General features: G+C 49.0%; 1 protein-coding gene across 1 annotated transcript in view; it reads right to left on the reverse strand.

Moving 5' to 3' along the window:
* LOC144126207 (uncharacterized) overlaps positions 1–23,445 on the reverse strand; it is a 160,573-nt gene that overhangs the window by 16,860 nt on the left and 120,268 nt on the right. The window contains exons 3-4 of the mRNA XM_077660220.1: positions 11,224–11,268; positions 8,757–9,037 (exon numbers count right to left, since the gene is read on the reverse strand). Of these exons, the coding sequence (XP_077516346.1) occupies positions 8,757–9,037; positions 11,224–11,268 (326 nt within the window). The remainder of the gene's footprint in view (positions 1–8,756; positions 9,038–11,223; positions 11,269–23,445) is intronic.

Here is a 23,445-nt window from a genome sequence, read left to right on the forward strand (position 1 = left end):
AGGGGGACAAAGCAGACGTAAGTAACTATCGCCCCATAACAGTGACGTCTGTGGTTTACAGGGTGGTGATGCAAATTATAAAGGATAGACTGCAGGCTTGGGTGGAGAACGAGGGGGTGCTAGGGGAACTACAGAATGGGTTCCGGAAACAAAGGAGGTTGGAGGACAATCTATTTTCATTGACACAGTGTATAGAAATTGCGGAAAAGGAACATAGGCCCTTATTGCTAGCATTTCTGGATATTAGGGGAGCCTATGACAACGTTACTCAGGAGCATTTGTGGGACATATTGGGCACATTGGATGTGGAAAATGGAGTAATTAATCTTTTAAAAGATATATATAGAGGTAACAGAGTGCTCATAAAATGGGAAAGAAATGTATCAGGGCCTGTAGAGATACAGCGGGGGCTTAGACAAGGATGTCCTCTGTCCCCTTTGTTGTTCATGGTGTACCTGCAAGGTTTGGAGGCCAAGCTAGAGGGGAGCGGACTAGGTTTCAACCTATCTTTTTTCAAGCAAGGGGAATTGATTAAACAGACATTACCGGGACTAATATATGCGGACGATATAGTGATAATGGCTGACAACAAGGAAGACCTGCAGAAGTTGTTAGACATATGCAGTACAGAGGGAGATAGATTAGGCTTCAAGTATAGTAAGGAAAAATCTGCAGTCATGACATTTAATGAAGAGGGCGGCGAGCATAGAATACAGGAATTCGTGCTAAAGGTAGTGAATGAGTACAAGTATCTTGGGGTGTGGATAAATAACAGTGTTGAGTATCTGACAGAGCATGAAAAATATGTAATGAATAAAGCTAGTAGGAATGCAGCTGTCATGAAAAATAGGGCACTGTGGAATTACAATAGGTATGAGGTGGTAAGAGGGATCTGGAAAGGGGTGATGGTCCCTAGCCTGACCTTCGGGAATGCGGTCCTGTGTATGAGGCCAGATGTTCAAGCAAGGCTGGAAATTAGGCAACGGGGAGTAGGGAGGTTAGCTTTGGGAGCACATGGCAATACACCAAATCAGGGGGTACAGGGTGATATCGGATGGGCGTCTTTCGAGAGCAGAGAGGCTAGCAGTAAGATAGCATTTGAGGAACGATTGAGAAGGATGGAGGAAAAGCGGTGGGCTAGGAAAGTTTTCAGATACCTGTATATAAAGAATGTTGACACGAAATGGAGAAAGCGAACTAGAAAATTGACAAGCAAATATCTGGACAGCAGTAAGGGGGCGAATCAGCAATTATCGGTTAAGAAAAAGGTTAAAGGAACAGAGAGAGCTTTGTGGAAAACAGGGATGCTGACAAAATCGGCACTAGAAACATACCGGACCTTTAAACAGGAAATTGTCAAAGAAAATATCTATGATAATTGTAGGGGAAGTTCTTTGTTGTTTGAGGCCAGGACTGGAGTTTTGCGGACTAAGAAGTATAGAGTCAGGTACCAGGAGATAGACACTTTGTGCATTGCGTGCGGAGAGGAGGAGGAAACGGCTGAACACTTGATACTTTTCTGTAAAGGGCTTCACCCTACAGTGGAAGGCAGCGGGGCTGACTTACCCAAGGCATTGGGGTTTAGGGATAGTGAAGGGAAAGTGGATTTTAAGAGGTTAGAAGTAACCAAGCGAAGGTTATCTGATTGGTGGCTAAAAGCAAGACAGGAGTAAAATTTAACAAGACATGGCTAGGTGGCTTGAGCCACCGCCCGATGTAAAGGGTTCAGCCGTATCCATCCATCCATCCATCCATCCATCCAGTGTGGCATTGACCCCCTCCCTTCCAAGAGCAATCAGCTCGATGCCGCACGCGACAGGGAAAAACATACGTAGGGCGGAATGTTAACGACGTGAGTGCCTTAGTGGAAAGGGGATAAAATGAGTAATATGGCTTCATTCGCGCCACGTGGACGACTGTGGACGTCGGTTGTCGGGAGGATCGGACAGTTCCTTAAGGAAGGACCTCGTAGGTCTCCGCGCTGAGGCGGCATAACACCTGGTATGCACCAAAGTAACGGCGAAGAATCTTCGCGGTGCGCCCTCGCAAACGGATCGGCCTCCACACCCAGTCTTGGTAACCGAGTGATAAATAACCTCCCTGCGGCGGAGGTTGAAACGCTCGGCGTCGCGTTGTTGGTGGCACCGGATTCGCTGTCGAGCAACGTGGCGATTGGTCAGCGTCTACGAGAGAGGAGAGAGTATGATCCGGAAGAAGCATGGCATCCAGCATGGTCAAGGCTTCGCGACCGTGTCCCAAATGTAACAGAGTGAAGCGCGTCGTTTCATGGAGCGCAGTGTTGTACGCGAACATGATGTAAGGCAGTATCCAGTCCAAGTTCGCATGGTCATCGTCGACATATATAGAAGTCATATCGGCAATTGTCCTGTTAAACCGCCCAGTCAGTCTGTTAGCTTGCAGATGGTAAGCTGTTGTCTTTCAACGGCTGGTGCCACTGAGTCGAAGTACCTCGCTCGTAAGGGCCGACGTAAACGCGGTTCCCCTATCAGTTAATACGACCGTTGGGGCAGCGTAACGAAGCACAATGTTGTGAATGAAAAATTTGCAACTTCCGGGGCGGTATCACTGGGAAGGGCATTGATCTCACACTAGTGGCTAAGATAGTCAGCGGCAACCGCAATGTACCGATTACCGATGGAAGAATCCGGAAATGGGCCCAGTAATTCCATGCCGACCTGTTGAAATGTGAGAGGCGGGGGATCGATAGGCTTCAGGAGCCTGGCCGGTTTAGTCGGCGGCGTTTTCCGGCGCTGACACTCAAAACAGGTTCGTACATAGCGGTGCACACCCACAGCAAGCTTGGGCCAGTAGTACTTGTGGCGTATGCGCGCCAACGTGCGTAAAAACCCGAGATGGCCGGAAGAAATGTCGTCGTGGCACGCCCGCAGAACTTCGTCACGAAGCGTTGTAGGCAATACAAGCAGATAGACAGCGTCCGTTGGGCCGCAGTTATTTTTGCAGAGGACACCATTGCACAACAAAAACGATGACAGTCCGCGCTTGAAGAGTCGAGGTGAAGATGGAGCGGTTCCGTCGAGGTACTCGATGAGGGGCAGCAGTTCGGAGTCGGCCCTCTGTTGGCGGGCAAGGATCGAGGTGGTGACATCACCAAGAAAAGCGGAATCGTCGTCGGACTCGTCCATGGGGTGGGGAATGGGAGCGCGGAATAGACAGTCAGCATCGCTGTGTTTCTGGCCGGACTTGTGTACGATGGTGACATGAAATTCTTGTAACCGAAGGCTCCATCGAGCAAGCCGCCCCGAGGGATATTTCAGGTTCGCCAGCCAAGCCAGTGAATGATGGTCGCTCATGACCCGAAACAAGCGGCCATAGAAGTACGGACGAAATTTCGTAACTGCCCATAGCACAGCCAGACATTCTCTTCCGTGGTCGTCCAATTGACTTCAGAACGGGATGAAGTGCGACTGGCGTAAGCAATCACGCATTCTAGACCATCCTGCCGCTGAACAAGGGCCGCACCGAGACCAACGTTACTGGCATCGGTGTGCAGTTCCATGTCGGCCTCTTCGTCAAAGTGGTCAAGTACAGGCGCACATTGGAGACAGGACTTGAGTTCCGTGAGGGCTCTTTCCTGGTCTTGACGCCAAATGAAGGGTTCAGCATCTTTCGTCAGGCGGGTCAGAGGATTGGTGAGCTTGGAGAAATTGTGAACAAACCGGCGATAGTACGCGCAGAAGCCCAAAAAACGACGCAGGCTCCGTTTGTCGGTTGGCTTGGAGAAGGCAGCCACGGCGGCCCTCTTTTCGTGGTCTGTACTGACACCTCAGCGCTGACAATGTGACCAAGAAACTTCCGCTCATGAATCGCAGAGTGACGTTTTTATGGCTTGAGAGAGAGATAAGCGGTACGCAGAGCCTCGAAAACAGCACGCAAACGTTTCAGGTGCTCATCGAACTTGTCAGAGAAGATGACGACATCGTCGAGATATACGAGGCACGACAGTCACTTCAGGCCAGACAGCACGGTGTCCATCATTCGTTAGAATGTGGTAAAAGCCCAGCACAAATCAAAAGGGAGCACCTTGTTCATTATTACAGCGCAAAGATGGCACAAAACAAGAAGGGGACACAACAAGGGGACGCAGGTGTAAAGTTAAGCACGGGGATCATTTTGTCCCTTGTAAAGAAGGTGTGGTGTATTCACTGCCCATGTCCTGTGGGAAAAAATATATCGGGCAGACTGGCCGCTGTCTCAACAAAAGGCTAAAAGAGCACAGTGACAATGTCGCACGTGTGGCTACTTCAGGCCACGTAGCCAAACATTGCAGGGACTGCAGCGCAGAAGATGACAGCGAGGATAAATGTGAACCGATGTACAGGCAATGCAGTGTCATAGGGAAACACCGAGACACACTAACAAGAGAAATAATAGAAGCTGCTATGATTATAAGACTGCAGGACGAGTGCATAAGCGCACCATCCGTGGCATTGTCCCAGAAAGAGATGAAATATCTAGAATGCGAAATCTAACACGTGCCGGATAACCGCCGTTTTTGTACTCTTGCGCATGCCTACAGCTTTCTTGTGTTTTTTTTTCCTGTTTTGATCACCAGGTGGTATAAAAAACCCTACTGGTCTCGAATAAAACTTAGTTGACAGTCAGCGTTGTTGTGTCCCCTTCTTGTTCTGTGCCGTCTTTGCGCTGTAATAATGAATGTAGGTAACCAACTCGTCCAAAATGTTGTATTAAGGAGCACCTTAAACTCGTATAAACCGTCAGGAGTAATTAAGGCGGTCTTCTCTTGGTCGCGTTCGTCGACCTCTATTTGCCACTAGCCACTGCGGAGGTCAAGAGATGAAAAGTAGGTGGCATGGCGGAGGCGGTCAAGGGAATAATCGATGTGTGGCAGAGGGTACACATCCTTTTTCGTGACGTAATTGAGGCGCCTGTAATCCTCGCCGAACCTGAAGGTGCCCGCTTTATTCGATACGAGAACAACAGGCGATGCCTAGGGGCTCGTGTACGGTTGTATGACATCGTCCTGGAGCAATTGTGTAACTTGGTAGCGGATGGCGTCACGTTCTTTTGAAGACACCCGATAAAGGCGCTGGCATAGCGGTCTTTGGGCGCCAGCAACCATAATTCGATGCTTGGTAGGGGGCGTCTGCCGCACCTTGGAAGTTGATGCAAAACAGTCACGGAAGGACTATATTAAGCTTTCCACGCAGCGTTTCTGACTGGCCAAAAGGTGCGTTTTTACGTCGGTCGGAATGGCTGTAGCCGTCGTCTCGTCGAGTTCTGACGCGGTCGAAAAGAACAGTGCCTGGTACACACCCCAAGCTCGTCAAAATAAGCGACAACCTCTGTTTTCGTTAACTGTTGCGGTTCACGGGTAAAGTTGGCGACTAAGACTTCGGTGCGACCGTTGGCAAGTTCTACTAGGCCTCGAGCTACACAAACTTGCCGAGCGAGGAGCAGCGACATGTTCGCTTCAGCGATGCGAAGGGTGCCGGTGCTGTCATTACACTCGACTCAGACGAGCTAGCTGGCTCGCGGAGGGATTATTATGTGGTCGTCAGATACGCGCAACATTAATCTGCTGGGCTCGATGTTGGGGTCAATGCCTCGCTGTGCAGAAAAAGATACCATGAGCTCACGAAGGTCGATGACCGGACAATAATCTTGAAGGAAATTCATGCCGAGAATAAGGACTTTTGAACAGCCACGTAATACGGCAAAGAAGTCAGCGAAAGTAAGACCGCGGACCTAGATTCGGCAGGTGCAGACGCCCATCTGCGCCACTACATGGCCACCGGCGGTGTGGATCTCGGGCCCACACCAAGGCGTCAGAACCTTTCGGAGAGATGTGGCGAGCTGCCTGCTCATTACAGAAAATTCGGCGCCGGTATCGATGAGAGCGGTCACTTCATAACTGTCGGCAGTTACTAAAATTACAGAAGAAACTAATCGTTCGCAGGATGTCGCAGAGGTCTTCGGATCAGGTCGTTGCCGCTCGGGCCGTCGCGTCAAATCGTCGGGTGGAGGCTGTTGACTCTGTGCAGTGGCGGCGGCCCTACCCCCGGAGGACGCCGTCTTAAGTTTTCCCGGTGAGGGGTCGTGCCTCTGAGCTGACCGGAGGATGGGGACCGACTGGGCGAAGCAAAGCACCTCGGGGATGGCGATCGCGACTGTCGCCGCTGCGGGGTCGGGACAGCACCTGAGCGGCCAGGCAGTCATCTATGTCTTGTGGTCTTTCACCTTAGCGCGGTCGAGGCGCGTCCGGTGGGAATCCTTTTAATCACATACGGCGCTGCGGGCAATTCCGCAGAATATGGCTGGGCTCCCTGCAGTGGTAGCAGAGCGGGCGACTGTTGGATGTTCGCCATACGTCCGCTTTGCTGAATGGAGAGAAAAGGTCCTGCGGCTGCTCGACGGGGCGCAGGTAACGATAGAGGGGGGGGGGGGGGGGGGTCGTGGTCCAGCAACGAGGCGTAACGCTTGCGGCGCAGGGGCAGGTCGGCGCAGGGCATCACTGTAAGGCATGACGTGCGGCTCCGCTAGTGGTGCTGGTGGTGGCTGCACCACTCGCCGGATTTCGTCACGAAGGACATCGCCTGTAGAAGGTATGCTTGCCGAGGGAGCACCCATGTGGAGGTGCCGCAGTTCTGCGCGGACAATGCTTCACACGAGCTCTCGCAGCGGTATATCCCCGGGGCTGGCAAGGACGCGCGGTAGTGAACGTTCCATTCTCGTTGCTTCCTTAGCGAAGGCGGTGATGGTTCCTGGAGGGTCGCGCATGAGGCCAGCAAACAGCTGCTCCTTTACCCCACGCATAAGGTGCCGCGCTTTTGTATCTTCGGGCATGGCCGGGTCTGCCCAATTGAAGAAGCGAGTCATGTCCTCTATAAACAATGCCACGCTCTCGTTGGACTGCTGTGACCTGGTGCGAAGGGCAATTTCGGCATTTTTCTTTCACTCGAACTGAATGTGGCGAGCAACTCACGGCGAAAAGCTGTCCAGGCGGTGAAGGACACCTTGAGGTTCTCGAACCACCATTTTCGCCGAGTCTTGCAGTGCGAAATACACATTCATCAGCTTGCGTTCGTCGTCCCATCGATTTAATGCGGCTACACGGTCAAAAGTGGCCAACCAATCTTCTACATCCTCGAACTGGTCACCGTGGAAGGATGGTGGCGACCGAGGTGCGAGAAGGACAAACGGCCAGTGGTGGAAGACCTAGCTCGCACAGGCCTTTTCAGTGGCTCAAACTCGGGTTGCAGGCCTCGCAGGCGACGGCTGGCTTTGTGGACCGGTGTGGCATCCGCGCGTCGGGGAGAAGCATCAAGCATATCGTCGAGGTTAGCGTCATGGGATGATGCCCAGCACGGTTCCACCAAATGTCACCGACAAAAGTAGCAGGAAACAGCCGTTTACTGGGGCGAGGCTTTCGCGAACCGCCGCGCTCATTAAAGATATGGAAGACGTTCGGCCACGCGCTGGGAGACAAGACTAGACCACCAGGTGGCGCCGGCAGAGAGACAGCAGTGTGGAAATATCATGTAGAGAATTTGGCATTAATTTCATACGACAGTTGTTGCTGCAGTCATACTTTGTTCTGATCGCGAAAGTCGGTCGTGACTCTTTCTGTGTAGTGTAGAATTTTAGTAAGCAGATAGACCTTTAAAGGTGCACCCAGTGTCACGCAGGAATTGGGACTATTGATGCAGAGTGCAATAACTGGTTCAACCTGCAGGAATGCTGTAACTTTCCAGCGCCTACTGCTGGAACTGTTCTCGCAGCGCTCGTAATTCTTGCTAAACACCGTTCTAAACAGCGAACGTTCCTGGCATAATAAGCCAAGCAGTTTACCAGTGAGCCTTTGGACACATAGTTTACATCGAGTAAAAAAAATTCATCTAATTTTTAATGAATCGCGGCACAAATGGTGGAAGATGGGCGCTGTTTTCCTTTTATTTTTATTTTTGTGCTGTCCTTTACTTGTCCATGACTGCGTATCATCACTCATCGAAAAGCTTAGAAAGAGTGTTAACAAGCTTTTTAATTATGTGCGGGGCTACAAAAGTGCAATGTGAAGTTGACGTTTTACGGAATCTCGTCTGGCCAAGAGCGTACATTTGAACAATAAACGCCGACCAGTGAAAAAAGGTTCGTTATTGACGTTTCGGCTTCCACACGGAAGCCTTGTTCCCAATGAGTTGATAACCAAACATCGCTCATTTAAATATTTTTGAATAATCGGCGCAAGGAGCGTGCGTATAGCGCAGCACGCTCGGGACGTAAAGAACGAAAACATTCGCAACAACGCCTTACCGAAGCACGCCGTCGTGAATGGCTGCAAAATTGACTGTGACAAGGCAAGGATCACCGCAACGGAAAAAAGTAGCAGCATCACTACTTCATTTGGAATTCCTAATCATATAAACTGCGTCACACACGTAAAACCGGAATGACGGTAATCTAAACCCGATATACGCACGCTCCTTGCCCCGATTATACAACCATATTTAAACGAACCATGTGTGGTGATGAATTCACAGTGAACAAGGCTTCCGTGTGGAAGCCGAAACGTCAAGAATGAATCATTTTTTTTTCCTGGTAGGAGTCTCTTATTTTTTAAAAGTGCAATGTGTTGCAACCATGAACAAAAGAGGCCGCATCGTTATGAGATGGTTGATAAGATTAACAGTCTCCAGCGACAGCCGGAAACAGCATGACCAGGTGAGCCACCAACATCGCTGTAAAGGAGTACTCACACGCCCCTCCTGAGCGGCTGTGGTCCTGGTAGAGGTGCCTGATCGCCCTCGTCCTGGTGCTCCTGCGAGGCCGGCCTGCTCTGACCTAGCGGCGATGCGCCGTCGATGCTGTTGCTATCAAGCAGGCTGAAGAGCGGCTCGGCGGCCGTCGTGCTGCTGCTGCTGCTCGCGTAAGACTGCGGATGCTCGGGCGGCTCGTGCGTGAACGGCTCGCCGGCCGCGTATGAGGGCTCGAAGTCAACGACCGCCGGCTCCGTAGTCGCCGTACCGGTCAACAGGTTCTGCGGCGTTGAGAAGCACGTTATACTTATTGGGGTGGGCTGGAACCCATTTTAAAAGCGTTAGCTCTTACTCATCACGTTTCGAGATTTTGCGGGGTCTGCTACCAACTTGAGGTCACAGCGCCATCTGTGGCAGCAACTAGAAAGCTGGACATGTGGCATTAAGACTTGTAGCACCGTCTACAATAGCGTTGTAGAAACAACCACCCGCCGCTTGCCAACGATGAAGTCATGGTTCAATATGGTAGATAGAGATCGAACTATGTGAGTACGACGTCAGGTGACGAAATGTGGGCATAGTTTCGGTTTCGTGAATAAAAAATGGTGGCCATTAAATTCGATTGTGCCCTCCTTTCTCTTTCCTGCCCCCCCCCCCCAGCCCCCCCCCCCCCCCATCTCGGAAAAAAAAATCCTGTAACGGGCAGCAGGAAAACTCTCCCGTTACGGGCAGGGGCACTTTCTTTTTATCATCCCGCAATAATTTCTGCCCGGTTACGAGTGCAGGCAGGGACCCTTTATTTTTCGTTGTTTTTATCGTGCCAGAATAAATTTGTCCCGTTACGGGGCAGCCCCTTGTGCTTTAAGTTGCGCAGGCTGCGTACTATTTTTCTTAACTCCTTTCCACTCGCCCACCCTAAATTTTGTCCCGTCACGCGACCGCTATCAATATATACATTCGTTCCGAAATATATACTCTGACAACAAAAGGCACCCATCCGGGGACAGTTGTGTACCGAATTTGGTAGGGAAATAAAACTATGGATGTCGAGATATATAAATAAAACCACAATTACATAATAGGTAAACATTGATACATGCAATTACTAATTGAAGTGCTATCATATCTCACCGAAGCCGATTTCTAGGCCCACCTTGACCCTCGAAACGAAGCAAATTCCGTTTGTTGTTGCCGCCGCGGTGGCTGACTGGTTATGGCGCTCGGCTGCTGGCCCGAAAGACGCGGGTTAGACCCCGGCCGCGGCGGTCAAATTTCGATGGAAGCAAAATTCTAGAGGCCCCTGTACTGTGCGATGTCAGCGCACGTTAAAGAACCCCAAATGGTCGAAATTTCCGGAGCCCTTCACTACGGCGTCTCTCATAGCCTCAGTCGCATTGGGACGTTAAATCCCCAAAACTGAAACCAAATTCCGTTTGGTACGTATCTTGAGGGGTGTAACTCCACAACAGTAGACGTGCATCGTGATTTCTATGATAGACATCTCTAGGCGTCGATCGCACCGCTATAGGTAGAAAAGTTATTTTAGTTTTCCGAACCGCTCAGGGTATTCTTCGCTGGCCCCGCTGTATGCGGAAAGACTTTCGTATTAGGTATGGCCAATAATGCTAACGCTTGTTACTTCACTGCCTTCCACACGGTGGCGGCCTTTTTTATTTTGTTTCTTTTTTCTAGTCTCAATATAATTTATCTCGCCTGCAGCCCCTTACGGATAACGGCGTATGAAACAAAGCCGCCAGCTGAGCTCACGAAGACAAGGGATATGGTGCAAACCCGCATCGAAATAGAGAGCTCAATCAACGGTGCCCTTTTCAGGCATATGGGAAGCCAAGAAAAAATTGGAGAGCTCTGCAGCCTGCTGCAGTGAAGAAATGCGAAAGGATTTTCGTTTGAACGTTTGAAACTTTTTAGCAAGTCATCCTTGTCACGTGACACGTATAACGTGACCCTTCGATGACTTCGGAAACTTTTCTTGCAAGTCACCGTCACGTGACACCTTTAACGTGACCCTTGGAAGGCGTCAGCAACTTTTTTTGCAATTCATTGTCGTCTCATATCAGTACTCATCCCCAACACACTTCACCGTGGTACACACCGCAACGCGTTAACTGCTTGCCTTTCCAAACGCTTGAACCAACGGCCCTTCGTGGCGTTGAATGCTGAGCCTGTCGTCTCCCCGAGAACACATTTCGGCCAGGTGATGCATCAATGAAAGACACGAAAACAGTGACTATCAACTGGACTGGTTCCCTTGATTGACGTCTTTTTTCCCACCGTTTCACTTAAGCTGTGTTAAGACGTGTGTCTCAGTCCCTCCTCGGCTATTGCCTGATAACTTTGTGAACAATGTATATATATATATATATATATATATATATATATATATATATATAAAATCTTTCTTGCTTATAACCGCGTGTAATAAATACGATTCTGAAAAAATAAATACCTCTCGTGGCGTATTGCTTGCGTGTCCGCCTCTCACGCAGAAGGCCTGGTTTCGAACAGCAAAGAAAAAAAAATGAAAATTGGTTTAGAGGACAGGCAATGGCGCATTAACTGTCTCACATATATCTCGTTAAACACCAGAACCGCGCCGTAAAGGAAGGAATGAAGGTGGGAGTGAAAGAACAGAAGAAAGAGGTGCCATACTGGAGGGCTCCGGAATAATTTCGACCCCATGGGGATCTTTAAGTGCACTGATATCGAACAGCACACGGGCGCATTTTGCGTTTCCCCTCCATCGAAACGCTGCCACCGCGGTCGAGTTCGAGCGCAGGTACTCCGGCTCTGTAGGCGGGCGCCTTAAACACTGAGCCACCGCTGCGGGTAAATCGCAACGCTTTGAAATTTATTTTAAAGCAAAATATTTACTGGCCGCAAAACTTCTGATTGCGCCGTGGCGGTGCTCTGACGAGGCACATGACGTCACAACGCGGATATTTGTCTCTGTTACGCTGCCGTCACTATTGCCCATGCGCGACTAGTATCACCGAGCCACAAGTGTTCCGGCCCTGCGCAGCGCCGCGCCTTTCCTCAATATTCAAGTTTCAATTTTCAGTTTTCTCTTTCTTACTTCTTTCCCTCCTTTCTCTCTTACAGTACAGAGCAGTTCGGGTGTCCACCGAGATATGAGAGACAGTTACTGTGACATTTCGTTTCCTCAGAAACCAAACAAAAATAGTGAGCCGACAGCGTTCATAGAGCTCATTGGCGTTGACAACTTTGCAAAGGCCGTTAATTTTCACGAAAGGAAAGGCGCACAACCGGCTCCGTGGCTCATTGGAGACTTAAATCTCGCTTTCATATAGTCGTTGGTGTCCGACTGCAAAACCTGCAGCCGCCACGGTGGCTGAGTGGTTACAGCGTTCGGCTGCTGGCCCGAAAGACGCGGGCTCGATCCCGGCCGCGACGGTCGAATTTCAATTGAGGCAAAATTCTAGAGGCCTGTGTACTGTGCGATGTCAGTGCACGTTAAAGAAGCTTAGGTGGACGAAATTTCCGGAGATCTTCACTACGGCGTCCCTCGTAGCCTGAGTCGCTTTGGAACGTTAAACCCACATAAACCAAACCAAAGCAAAAGCAAAAGCCTGCATTGATTGCGTTCCGCACACTGAATAGGCGGCGCGCCCTCCCTGCCACCCTGGAAGGTGGCATGCAGTGAATGGTTGATCGCGAGAGATTGATCACCAAATGAAGACTGCGGCCTAGCTATTGCTGCAGTGCCGCATGTCAGCCACAATGCTGTCAGCGCTAATGCATTCATGACACATCTCTCTCTGCCACACGCAACACGGCAGCTGGCGGGGACAAGATCACAAATGGGATGATTCGAAACCTGGGCAAGTCGCAGATCGAGGTCCTCACTACCTACATAAATGACCCCCTATGGGAGGCGGGAGAACTCCCTGCAGAGTGGAAACCCTCCGAAATCGTGACTATCCCAAAATCAGGCAAACCACGAAGCCTGGAAGCATTACGACCCATCTCCCTCACCTCTTGCCTGGGCAAACTATACGAGCACGTTATCCAGACCCGCCTCCCAAACTACATAGAGGACAACAACGTCTTTCCACCCACTATGATCGGCTTCAGGAAAGGTCTTTCTACGCAAGACGCTTTCCTCGTTCTCAAGGAAGAAGTGCTCAGTAACATCCCGAGAGGCGGCGAGCACCTAATTATGGCACTTGATCTGAAAGGCGCCTTTGACAACGTTTCTCACGACGCCATCTTGAAAGAGCTCAACGCCCTCGATTGCGGACCCAAGACCTTCACCTACATCAAAAACTTTCTCAGCAACCGCACGGCCACGATTGGCATGGGAGATGTCCGCTCCGGCACAGAGCAGACACCCAACAAAGGCACTCCCCAAGGTTCTATCATCTCTCCTCTCCTCTTCAATATAGCTATGATCGGCATGGCAAAAGCACTCGAGGCTATTGAAGGTATCGGCTATACTATCTACGCTGATATTACCATCTGGTCTACTTGGGGTTCCCTTGCCGACAAAGAAAACACCCTACAAGAGGCAGCCAATTGCGTAGAAAGACAAGCAGCAAATTGCGGCCTCCGCTGCGCACCCGACAAATCCGAAATTATCCGCATTCAGGGCTATGCCTACAAATCTCCCGGCGACATCGAGGTTTACCTCGAAGGCACGAGAATAAAGGAAGTCCCTCTTATCCGCATCCTGGGCCTTTGGCTTCAGAGCGACAGGAAAGCCAACCACACGTTACAGCGTCTCCGGACAACTGCCCTCCAGATCTCCCGCATGATTCGGCGCATCACCCGCAACCGAAAAGGCATGAGAGAGGAGGATACAATTCGACTGATACAGGCTCTAGTTATGAGCCGCCTGTCATACGGTCTCCTATTCCTACCACTTCTGGGGAATGAGCGAGACAAAGCAGATGCCATCATCCGTACCGCCTACAAACATGCGTTAGGCCTCCCGATGTACACGGCCAACTGCCACCTCGAGGACCTGGGACTGACCAAGACAATACAAGAAATTCGAGAAGCCGTCCTAGCATCGCAAAAGGAACGCCTCCTCACCACCAAAGCTGGACGCGCAATCTTGGAAAGAGTGGGTTCCCCGGCTGACATACGCGCCGTCCAGGACAACCGAGACCTACCCTCAACTCTGCGAACTCGCGTGTATGTAGCTCCACTCCCGAAGAACATGCACTCGGACACACAAAAGGGACGACGAAAGGCGCGAGTGGACTATCTGCGCCGCACACATCGACAGGCACAAAATGCTGTATACGCTGACGCAGCCATGTACCCCGATTCAACAAACGCGGTGGCGGTCGTCTTGGACGCCAATTTCAAGGAAATCGCCAGCGCCTCGCTACGAAACTGCTCTCCCACAGTAGCAGAAACTGCTGCAATTGCCCTCGCAATCCAGCACGACGATGCTACGGGAAATGAGTTAAAAATTATTATCGACTCCCAGTCCGCGTGTCGCCTCTTCCTCTCTGGCAGACTTTCACACTCCGTCGCTCCCATTCTGACTACCCCACAAGTTCAAAATCCCACATGCAAGCACCAAATCACTTGGACTCCTGGGCACGAGGGGCTCGAGGGAAACGAGGCCGCGGACAGTCTAGCTCGAGGATATACTAACCGAGCGACTAACCTCCCCGACCTCACCCCTCTCCCTTCTACGTACGGCGAGCGCCTCGTCCTTCTCCGAACACAAAGACAAGTCTATCCCCCACCACTCCGTAAGCTAACTGCGGCAGAGGCGAGGGAATGGCGACCACTACTGACGAACACCTTTCCTAACCTACACAAGTACCACATCATCTTCCCCGACAGATATGACAGCATCTGCCCCTGGTGTGGCGGAATTCCAACAACATATCATGTAACATGGGGCTGCTCAGGTCCCAAGCCCCCCGAACTAGAGAAACATCACTCCGAGGAACAGTGGGAGTCTGCCCTGCTCAGCTCTGACTTGGCGACGCAGCGAAAGCTTATATCCGAAGCAAGAGCAACTGCGGTGGACATTGGGGTCCTTAAATAAGGACTCCACCCAAAATCTGTATTTTCGCCTCTCTATCCTACCTTTTTGAAATAAATGTTTTCTACTACTACTACTACATCTCTCTCTCTCTCACCACCGCCACATATATCAAAGCACGAATGAGGCGTCCGCATATCCAGGGGCAAGTTATGCGCTCTTCCTTTGCTCTAATCCATCGCCGTCTAGAATATTGTCAACGCCAAAGCCAATGAACACCGTGAACGCCGACATCTTTCACTTTGTATATCCTGGATTAGCTGAGCCAATTCACATTATTTTTTTTTCGAATGCTCATTTTTTGCGGACACACACTGCCGATACAATCTGCCGACAGGTCCTGTACACGCCACTTACGAGACAAGAAATGCTTTCGCATCAAAAGTTTGAAGCATACACCTCATGACACAGCGTAAAGGACACCGGCGCCACGCTCTGGATATCAGCGTATCATGTGCCAAGCATGTGCATAGCCATCGCTTCGGGTGACACTTATGGACCGAGATTTTATAGCATCGAATAATTTGGTGCGCCATTGTAGTATCGGACAAGTGCCCAGGACGCGCAGCTGCTGAATGGAATGCATCGTTGCGTCATTCAATCACCAGAGTTTTGTTTATGGGGGTTTAACGTCCCAAAGAGACTCAGGCTATGAGGGGCTGCCGTAGTGAAGGGCTGCGGAAATTTTGACCACCCGGGGCTCTTTTGCGTGCACTGACATCGCATATAGTACATGGGACTAGCATTTCACTTCCATCGAGACGCGACCGCCGCAGCCGGGATCGAACCCGCGTCTGTCGGTTCAGCAGCCGAGCGCCATAACCACTGAGCCACCGTGGCGGCCAGTCGTCCAAGAATATGGCGTCCATATTGCTTGCCTATAGGGGCGGTCGCCTTGAAGCGTATGCTCAGCTACAGGATTACTCGAGCGTTCTTCGCGCATAAAGTCAAAATTTCCGCGGGCTTTTTTCTAGCATCAATGCACACAGTAATAGGAAAGAAACCACCGCCAGCGATGTCTTTATTGCGGTCGCTCGCGCATCCTGGTGATTTCTATCCCCGACAGTACACGCAAGGAAATTTTCAGGGAAAGTAGCTGCTCAATTAACATGTTATAGGCTGGTCCGGATGGTGTAGTACCGTCCTTGCCCAAAGTAACCGAGCAGCCGCGCCTGAAGCGGGAGCGGGCTACCGAGCGGCGGTGCTGCGTATTCAAACTGTGTGACGTAAGCTCGCGGTCTTGCCCTTAGTCCATGGGTGACAAGTAAGCAGGTATCATACGCGGCGACCAATTTCGCGCCTTTGGGGTGCTGTCATACTGAGCGAGGGCAAGGTTTACGTCAGCCAGTTCACTCTCGCAGCCGGGAAGCAGCGACCAGGATGGATGGATAAAGCTGAACCCTTTGAACCGGGCGGTGGCTCAAGCACCCAGCCATGACTTGGGAAATTTTAGTGTTGTCTTAATTTTGGCCACCAATCAGATAACCTCCGCCTGGTAACTTCTACCCGCTTAAAATCTACTTTCCCTTCACTGTCCTTAACCCCAATGCTTTGGATAAATAAGCCCCGCTGCTTTCCACTGCAGAAAAGTATCAAGTGTTCAGCCATTTCTTCCTCCTCTCCGCACGCAACGCACAACGTGTCGATCTCGTTGAACCTGGCTCTATATGTCTCAGTCTGCAATATTCCCATCCTGTCCTCAAATAACAAACAGCTTCCACTACAATTATCATAGATATTTTCTTTGGCAATCTACTGTTTTAAGATCCTCTATATTTCCAGTTCCAATTTCTTAAGCATCCCTGTTTTACACAGAGCTCTCTCCGTTTGTTTAACCTTTTTCTTAACACATGATTGCTGATTGGCCCCTACTGCTGTACAAATATTTGCTTGTCAATTTTCTAGTTCGCTTTCTCTATTTCGTGTCAACGTTGCTTATGTACAGGTATCTGAAAACTTTCCTAGCCCACTCCTTTTCTCTCTTTCTCAATAGCTCCTCATATGTTATCTTACTCATAGCTTCTCTGCTCTCGAACGATGCCCATCCCATATCACCCTGTACCCCGATTTGGTGTATTGCCATGTCCTCCCAAAGCTACCTTCCCTACGCCGCGTTGTTTGATTTGTAATCTTGCTTGAACATCTGGTCTCATGCACAGGACCGCATTGCCGAAAGCCAGGCTAGGAACCATCACCCTTTCCAGATCTCTGTTACCACTTCATACCTCTTGTACTTCCAAAATGCCCTATTTTTCATGACAGCTGCATTCCTACTAGATTTATTCATTACATATTTTTTATGCTGTCAGACTCAGCACCGTTATTTACCCACACCCGAAGATACGTGTACTCGTTTACTAGTTCTGGTGTGAACTCCTGTATTCTTTGACCGGCCTCATCATTAAATATCATGACTGCAGATTTTTGCTTACCAAACTAGAAACCTACTCTATCTCCCTCTGCGCCTCAAATGTCTACCAACTTCTGCAAGTCTTCCTTGTAGTCAGCCATTAACACTACATTATCCGCGTACATTAGTGACGGCAATGAATGCTTAACCCATTCTTCTTGTTGAAAAAAAAAGTTCAATTCTAGTCCGCTCCTCTCTACTTTGGTCTCTAACCCTTTCAGGTACAACATGAACAACAAAGGAGACAGGAAATCCTTGCCTATGCCTCCGATGCATATCTATAGGCGCTGATACATTTTTTTCCATTCTATAAGCACTGTGTTACCTTTATATTTATGTTTTAACTGATTAATTACTCAATTTTTCACATCCAATGTACCCAGTATGTCCCACGAATAATCTTGAATAACGTTGTCGTAGGCTCCCCTAATATCCAGAAATGCTAGCCACAGGGACCTGAGTTCCTTTTCAGCAATCTCTATACAGTGCGTCAATAAAAAAAAGAATGTCCTCCAACTATCTTTGTTTCCGGAACCCATTTTTTAGCTCCCCTTGCACCCCCTCGTTCTACACCCAAGCCTGCAGTCTGTCCTTCATAATCTGCATTACCACCCTGTAAACAAGAGAGGTCACTGTTATGGGACGGTAGTTGCTTATGTCAGCTTTGTCCCCCTTTCCCTTATATATCATGTTCATTCTACTGAATAGCCATTCATCGGGGGCTTTGCCATTCACTATCATTTTGTTCACTATCTATTAATGTTTGCTTGGATTTTGGTCCTAGCTTCTTTATTAACGTTATCGGAATACCATCGTATCTTGTCGACGTGCTACTAGGAACATTCTTCTCTGCCCTCTCCCACTCTCTTTGCTCAAGTGAAGCAAATGCAGCAACCGTTCTTTCCTGCTTCGATAAATTAAGTGCAACTATTCTTCCTTTAAGTTTTTCTGTCATCCTTGTTCCTATGTGTTTCATTGCTTCATCCCTTTCAAGTCGAATATTCTGATCTGTAACAATAACCCTTTGCTCTAGCCTAGTCTTCTTACTCATTGTATTTTGATGTTTCCAAAATTTCTGGACTGCTTTGCTATCCTTTCTATTTACTTTTGACATCCATTCGGCACCCTTTCTTCTTATTTTCTCATTAATCAAACAGGGTACTTCCCTGCTACGCTTTATGAAGGTGCAGCGTCATCTGCCGGAGACGGCACAACGCCGAACTCGGCCGCGAAAGGGCCCCGAGTGCCCACTCTTTACTTTTATGATACTCTGCGTCCTAATTCTATATTTCAGAAGTGTTCACGATGCATATTCTAAAGCCGCTCAAACAGAGCTACTTGTTACAATGCAACCTATAAGGACCAAAATTGTGGTGTAAAGTCGTCTTCTATTAGGACAGACTTATACTCACGAACTTGTGAGAAAAAGTTGCCGCGACTTTCGAGGCACCTTAGACTTCCTTAGGTACATTGTCTTTTTCTTCTTTTAGTTATATAATAATAATATATAATCTGTTGGGAAAGGAACTGGTGCAGAATCTGTCTCATATATCGTTGAACACCTGAACCGCGCCGTAAGGGAAGGGATAAAGGAAGAAAGAGGTGCCGTAGTGGAGAGCTCTGGAATAATTTCGACCACCTGGGGATCTTTAACGTGCACTGACATCGCACAGCACACGGGCGCCTTATCGTTTTGCCTCCTTAAAAACGCATTCACCGCAATCGGGTTCGAACCCGGGAACTCCGGATTTGTAGCCGAGCGCCCTATCTACTTAACCACTGCGGCGGGTAATTCAGTTTTGTAGTATTCGCATTTTCAATCAATAGCAGCCTCAACGCATGCCGCAGATTATGCGTCACTTGAGCACTACTCATCACACCATAAAGACGTCTAAGATCGGAGCTCTTTTGTGAGTAACATATGGTACTCAGAAGGACAGAAAGGAGGCGCCCACGATGCATTCGGCGAGTTTTCTTGTTGATTTTTTTTTCAGAGTGTCTTGAAATTTCAGGGCGATTGGGGCCGCTCTCAGACGAACTGCCAAAGTGGCCTGTTTGGTATGCGACGTCAGTGCACATTATAGATCCCTGGGAGGTCGAAATTATTTCGCAGGCTTAAGATTTCTTCTTTTACCGCCAGCTTTACCTCACAGTACGGTTAAGGTGTCCGCCGAGAAGTGAGTGTTACTGCCCCTTTCTTTTCCTGAAAACAAATTTTCGCTTACGGTGCGGGTGCCCATCGCGGTGGCTCAGTGGTTATAGCGCTCGGCTATCGATTCGGAGTTAACTGGTTGGAACACGACCGCGGCGGCACCGTTTCGAAGGAGCGAAACGTAAAAGGAGCCTGTGTGCTGTGCGATGTCAGCGCGCGTTAAAGATACCCAGGTCTTCAAAATTATTGAGGAGCCCTCCACTACGGCACCTCTTTCTTCCGTTCTTCTCTCAGTCTATCCTTTTCCCTCTTCTTTCGGTGCTGTTCAGTTGTCCGTCGAGATTTTAGACAGATACTGCGCCGTTTCCTTTACCTTAAAACGAATTTTCAATTTTTTTATGGGCCCCGCCGCGGTGGCTCAGTGGTTAGGGCGCTCGACTACTGATCCGGAGTTCCCGAGTTCGAACCCGACCGCGGCGGCTGCGTTTTTATGGAGGAAAAACGCTAAGGCGCCCGTGTGCTGTGCGATGTCAGTGCACGTTAAAGATCCCCAGGTGGTCGAAATTATTCCGGAGCCCTCCACTACGGCACCTCTCTCTTCCTTTCTTCTTTCACTCCCTCCTTTACCCTTCCCTTACGGCGCGGTTCAGGTGTCCAACGATATATGAGACAGATACTGCGCCATTTCGTTTCCCCGCAAAACCAATTATTATTATTATTATTATTATTTTATGGCGCGGGTTCTGTTGTCCGCCGAGATGTGAGACAGATACTGCGTCCTTTCCTTTCCCCTAAAACGAATTTTTATTATCAATTTCAGGTTACCCTCAGAGGTGGCTCAGTGGTTAAGGCGCTCGTCTACTGATCCGGAGTACCCGGGTTCGAACCTTATTGCGGCGGCGGCGTTTCGATGAAGGCGAAACGCAAAAGACGCCCGTGTGCTGTACGACATCAGTGCACGGTCCCCAGGTGGTCGAAATTATTCCGGAGATGACCACTACGGCAACACATTCTTCCTTTCTTCTTTACTTCCGTTCCTTATCCCTTCCCTTACGGCGCTGTTAGGGTTCTTTGTCCCCTTGCCCTTATCTATCATTTTGTTCACTGCCTCTATTAAGGTTTGCTTGGATATTGCTCCTCGCTTCTTTATTAATATAACCCTTTATTAACACAAGCTGAATATAGCAGCGCCGCGGTTCGGCTGCAAGCACGCTCTGGCTGCCGGCGCGGCTGCTCGGTTGCTTTTTGCAAAGACGGTGCTATTGCAGACAGACGTGCCCAGGAGGCGAGAGCGTTTGCAAGAGACGCATCGCTTCGGTGATGTGATTTACTTTTATGGCCGTGTCCCTCCATGTTAAAAGTGGCGATCGACCGCAGTAGTCCCGGAGCGGTGTTTTGATCCTTTAGCTTGATAGGCGAAGGAACACTCCGGTTTTACCCCTGCCGCAAGCTTCTGGTAAAACCCAATATAAATCCAGCTTGTGGGCGCCTAATCAGAGTGCCCGCCATGCCGGGAAGTGCACTAGCTTGTCGACTCATCGTGTGGGCGGCTTCTCGCACCAAGCCCAAGAGAGGCAGCGCAGGCTTTTCCTGTTGAGCAGCCCTTGGTGCGCAAAATGGAAGCCCAATTCTCCGATCAATAGACGACTGGTGACGAAGACAAAGAGAAATGACGCTGTGATGCATTAGGGAGAGCGACGAGTCGTCCTCGGCACTTCTGTCGACGATTGTGCCTTGTGTGAGTCATGTTGAGTAGCCCGAAAACGCACGGCGATAAGTCGAGTGCAGCATTTGCAAGGAAAAAATATAAAGGTATTGAACATGGTGCCAGTGCAAGATCGCAGGCGAGTAATGCAGTCTCGGCGTCGAATGAAACATGGTAAAGGCTAGAGCAAAATCTAAATTAAGCCTCATTACATGTGGGTCATTGCACGCAAAAGAAGACACGTCATTTTTTTACTTTTTATTGGCGCCAGAAAATTACCTTGCTTTAACATATGCACTACGACGGTAACAGTGGCTTTATTTTTTTTTAAATTGATTGATGTCAGGCGCGGAAGTTCGAAAAAAGCCTTCACCTTGGGCAACTTCTCTGATTTTTCACTAATTACTCTGTGTTCGCCCAGACACCTATCATGGCATATAAAAACTCAGGTGGACGTTCTTTCTTCCCGAAAAAGATTAACCTTGAATGACGTGATTGTTATGTAGAACAGAGTTACAAACTTTGGTGAATTATTGCATTTTCTCGAATTCTTTATTTGTACTTTAAAATCATTGCCCCCGCGGTACTTTTGTAACATGCTTTCAGGGACGTGGTTATGCTTTTTTATATAAATGACAAAGAGCCCTCAGTTTGTGAAAACTGCCACACTGCAATTTTCTATGCCTTCAGTGGAGTCTAAGACTGCCAGCTCTTGACATAATTTTGGGATCGTAGACTACACTTTAGCAACTTATAGCGTGGGGCGACTGATTCCATGAAGAAAATTCGTCCACAGACCCACCAGCGATGAAGGACGGCGACAGTGAGGTGGTTGCTTCTGCCTTGCACAGGTATGGCAGTTTGTGTATTGTGAGCGCAACCTAGAAGTATTTGGTGCATTGATAAAACAGCAATGCCTTGAATTACGTTTGCTGCCAGCTTTTTGCTAACTGCACTGATGAAGCTGCCCACTAAGCATGCAATACCGCTTGTAAAGTGTGAGTTAATAATTTTTGGCGATGAAAGGGGGAAAATTAACTCTCTATATTTACTGTGAGCAGAGGAAATTGTTTCTTTAGGAAATGCAGTCATTCTAAAATAAAAATTTTCTCTAAGAATATTTTTAAGAAATTCAAGAACGCAGCACACGTAACTGCAAGTAAGCTTCCTTCGCTATACGCTTGCTAAGAATTGTTGTTTTCTGTCCATTCCAGGGCTCCGAATTGTCCGCACGATTGTTCTTTCGGACCCGGAACATGACACAAATTGCGTCACGTACGAAAGACATGGCTTCAATTTTTTCCGATTTACTTATTCAGCAGCAGGACATTATTTCCAGTAGAGCAAGAAGAGCCATAGATGGAATCAGTACAATATGTGCGCACCACTTTTATGTGCATCTCTCGAAATATACAACGCATACAGCCTCAAAGCTGTGCATAGGCTCATTCAAGAGACACATGAGGCCATGCCGTGGGACTAAGGTTATTTAAACTATTCTGACCCAAACATTAACGGTACTAGGCCTATTTTCAGATGAGAAGCTTTGCCCGAAAAGTTGCACTGGGTGCACAGAGGTTCCCGAGGTTCGGGAACTGGAAGAACCATTCGCCCCAGGCCATCATAACGTCGTGGACCTTCTGTGCAGCCCTTTCCTAGCTTAGCTTAAAACAACACTCATTTTTGAGCCTTGCGAACGAAACAGAAAATCCGAGGTCATCTCCTCCACGGATACTTTTCACGGTACATCTGCTACCGTCTCTCAAGAGAAGGTTCCCGGTGGTGAAAAACAGCAGCTGCAGGACTACAAGTCGACGTTAGATAGCTTTCTACAGAAATATACCGGATAAGATCAAGAAAGAGGAAGTTGGAAATTTCAGTTCTTTGTCCGCTATCACGGACAATTCAAGAAAGAAGTGCGTTTTTTGGGTTGCGGCATTAAGTTAGTTCGATCTTCCAAATGACTTCGAGACTCAAAAGGCATCCTTGAAATCCCTGATCCCCGATGAAGTCGCCAACTGCCGGCAGAAGTTAAATAAATATTGGTTTCCACCAAGACGGCAGAATGTCATACTGCCTTCCTGGTATGAAGGACGCTCTCAGAGGTTACCAACAACTTCTACATTTGTTGAACCTGAAGGAAGCCTTCGTTCAGTGGAAGCAAGAAAAGGCAAATCTGTAAGCATCATTTTCGAGTTTTATATCTTTACGGCCCGCCTGGTGCGTGTTAGCTGGTTCCCCTGGTACACACTGTGTTTGCGTCTGTTGATATCATTAGAATGTAAAACTCATGCTACATGCTCTTTGCATACGGGAGCCTTGCGTTGAGCTGATGGCTCTCACTGTTTGCGCTCCCGAAGAGGAAAACTGCGTGCT

Source organism: Amblyomma americanum, chromosome 1 (assembly GCF_052857255.1).
Source record: "Amblyomma americanum isolate KBUSLIRL-KWMA chromosome 1, ASM5285725v1, whole genome shotgun sequence".
Lineage (NCBI taxonomy): Eukaryota > Metazoa > Arthropoda > Arachnida > Ixodida > Ixodidae > Amblyomma > Amblyomma americanum.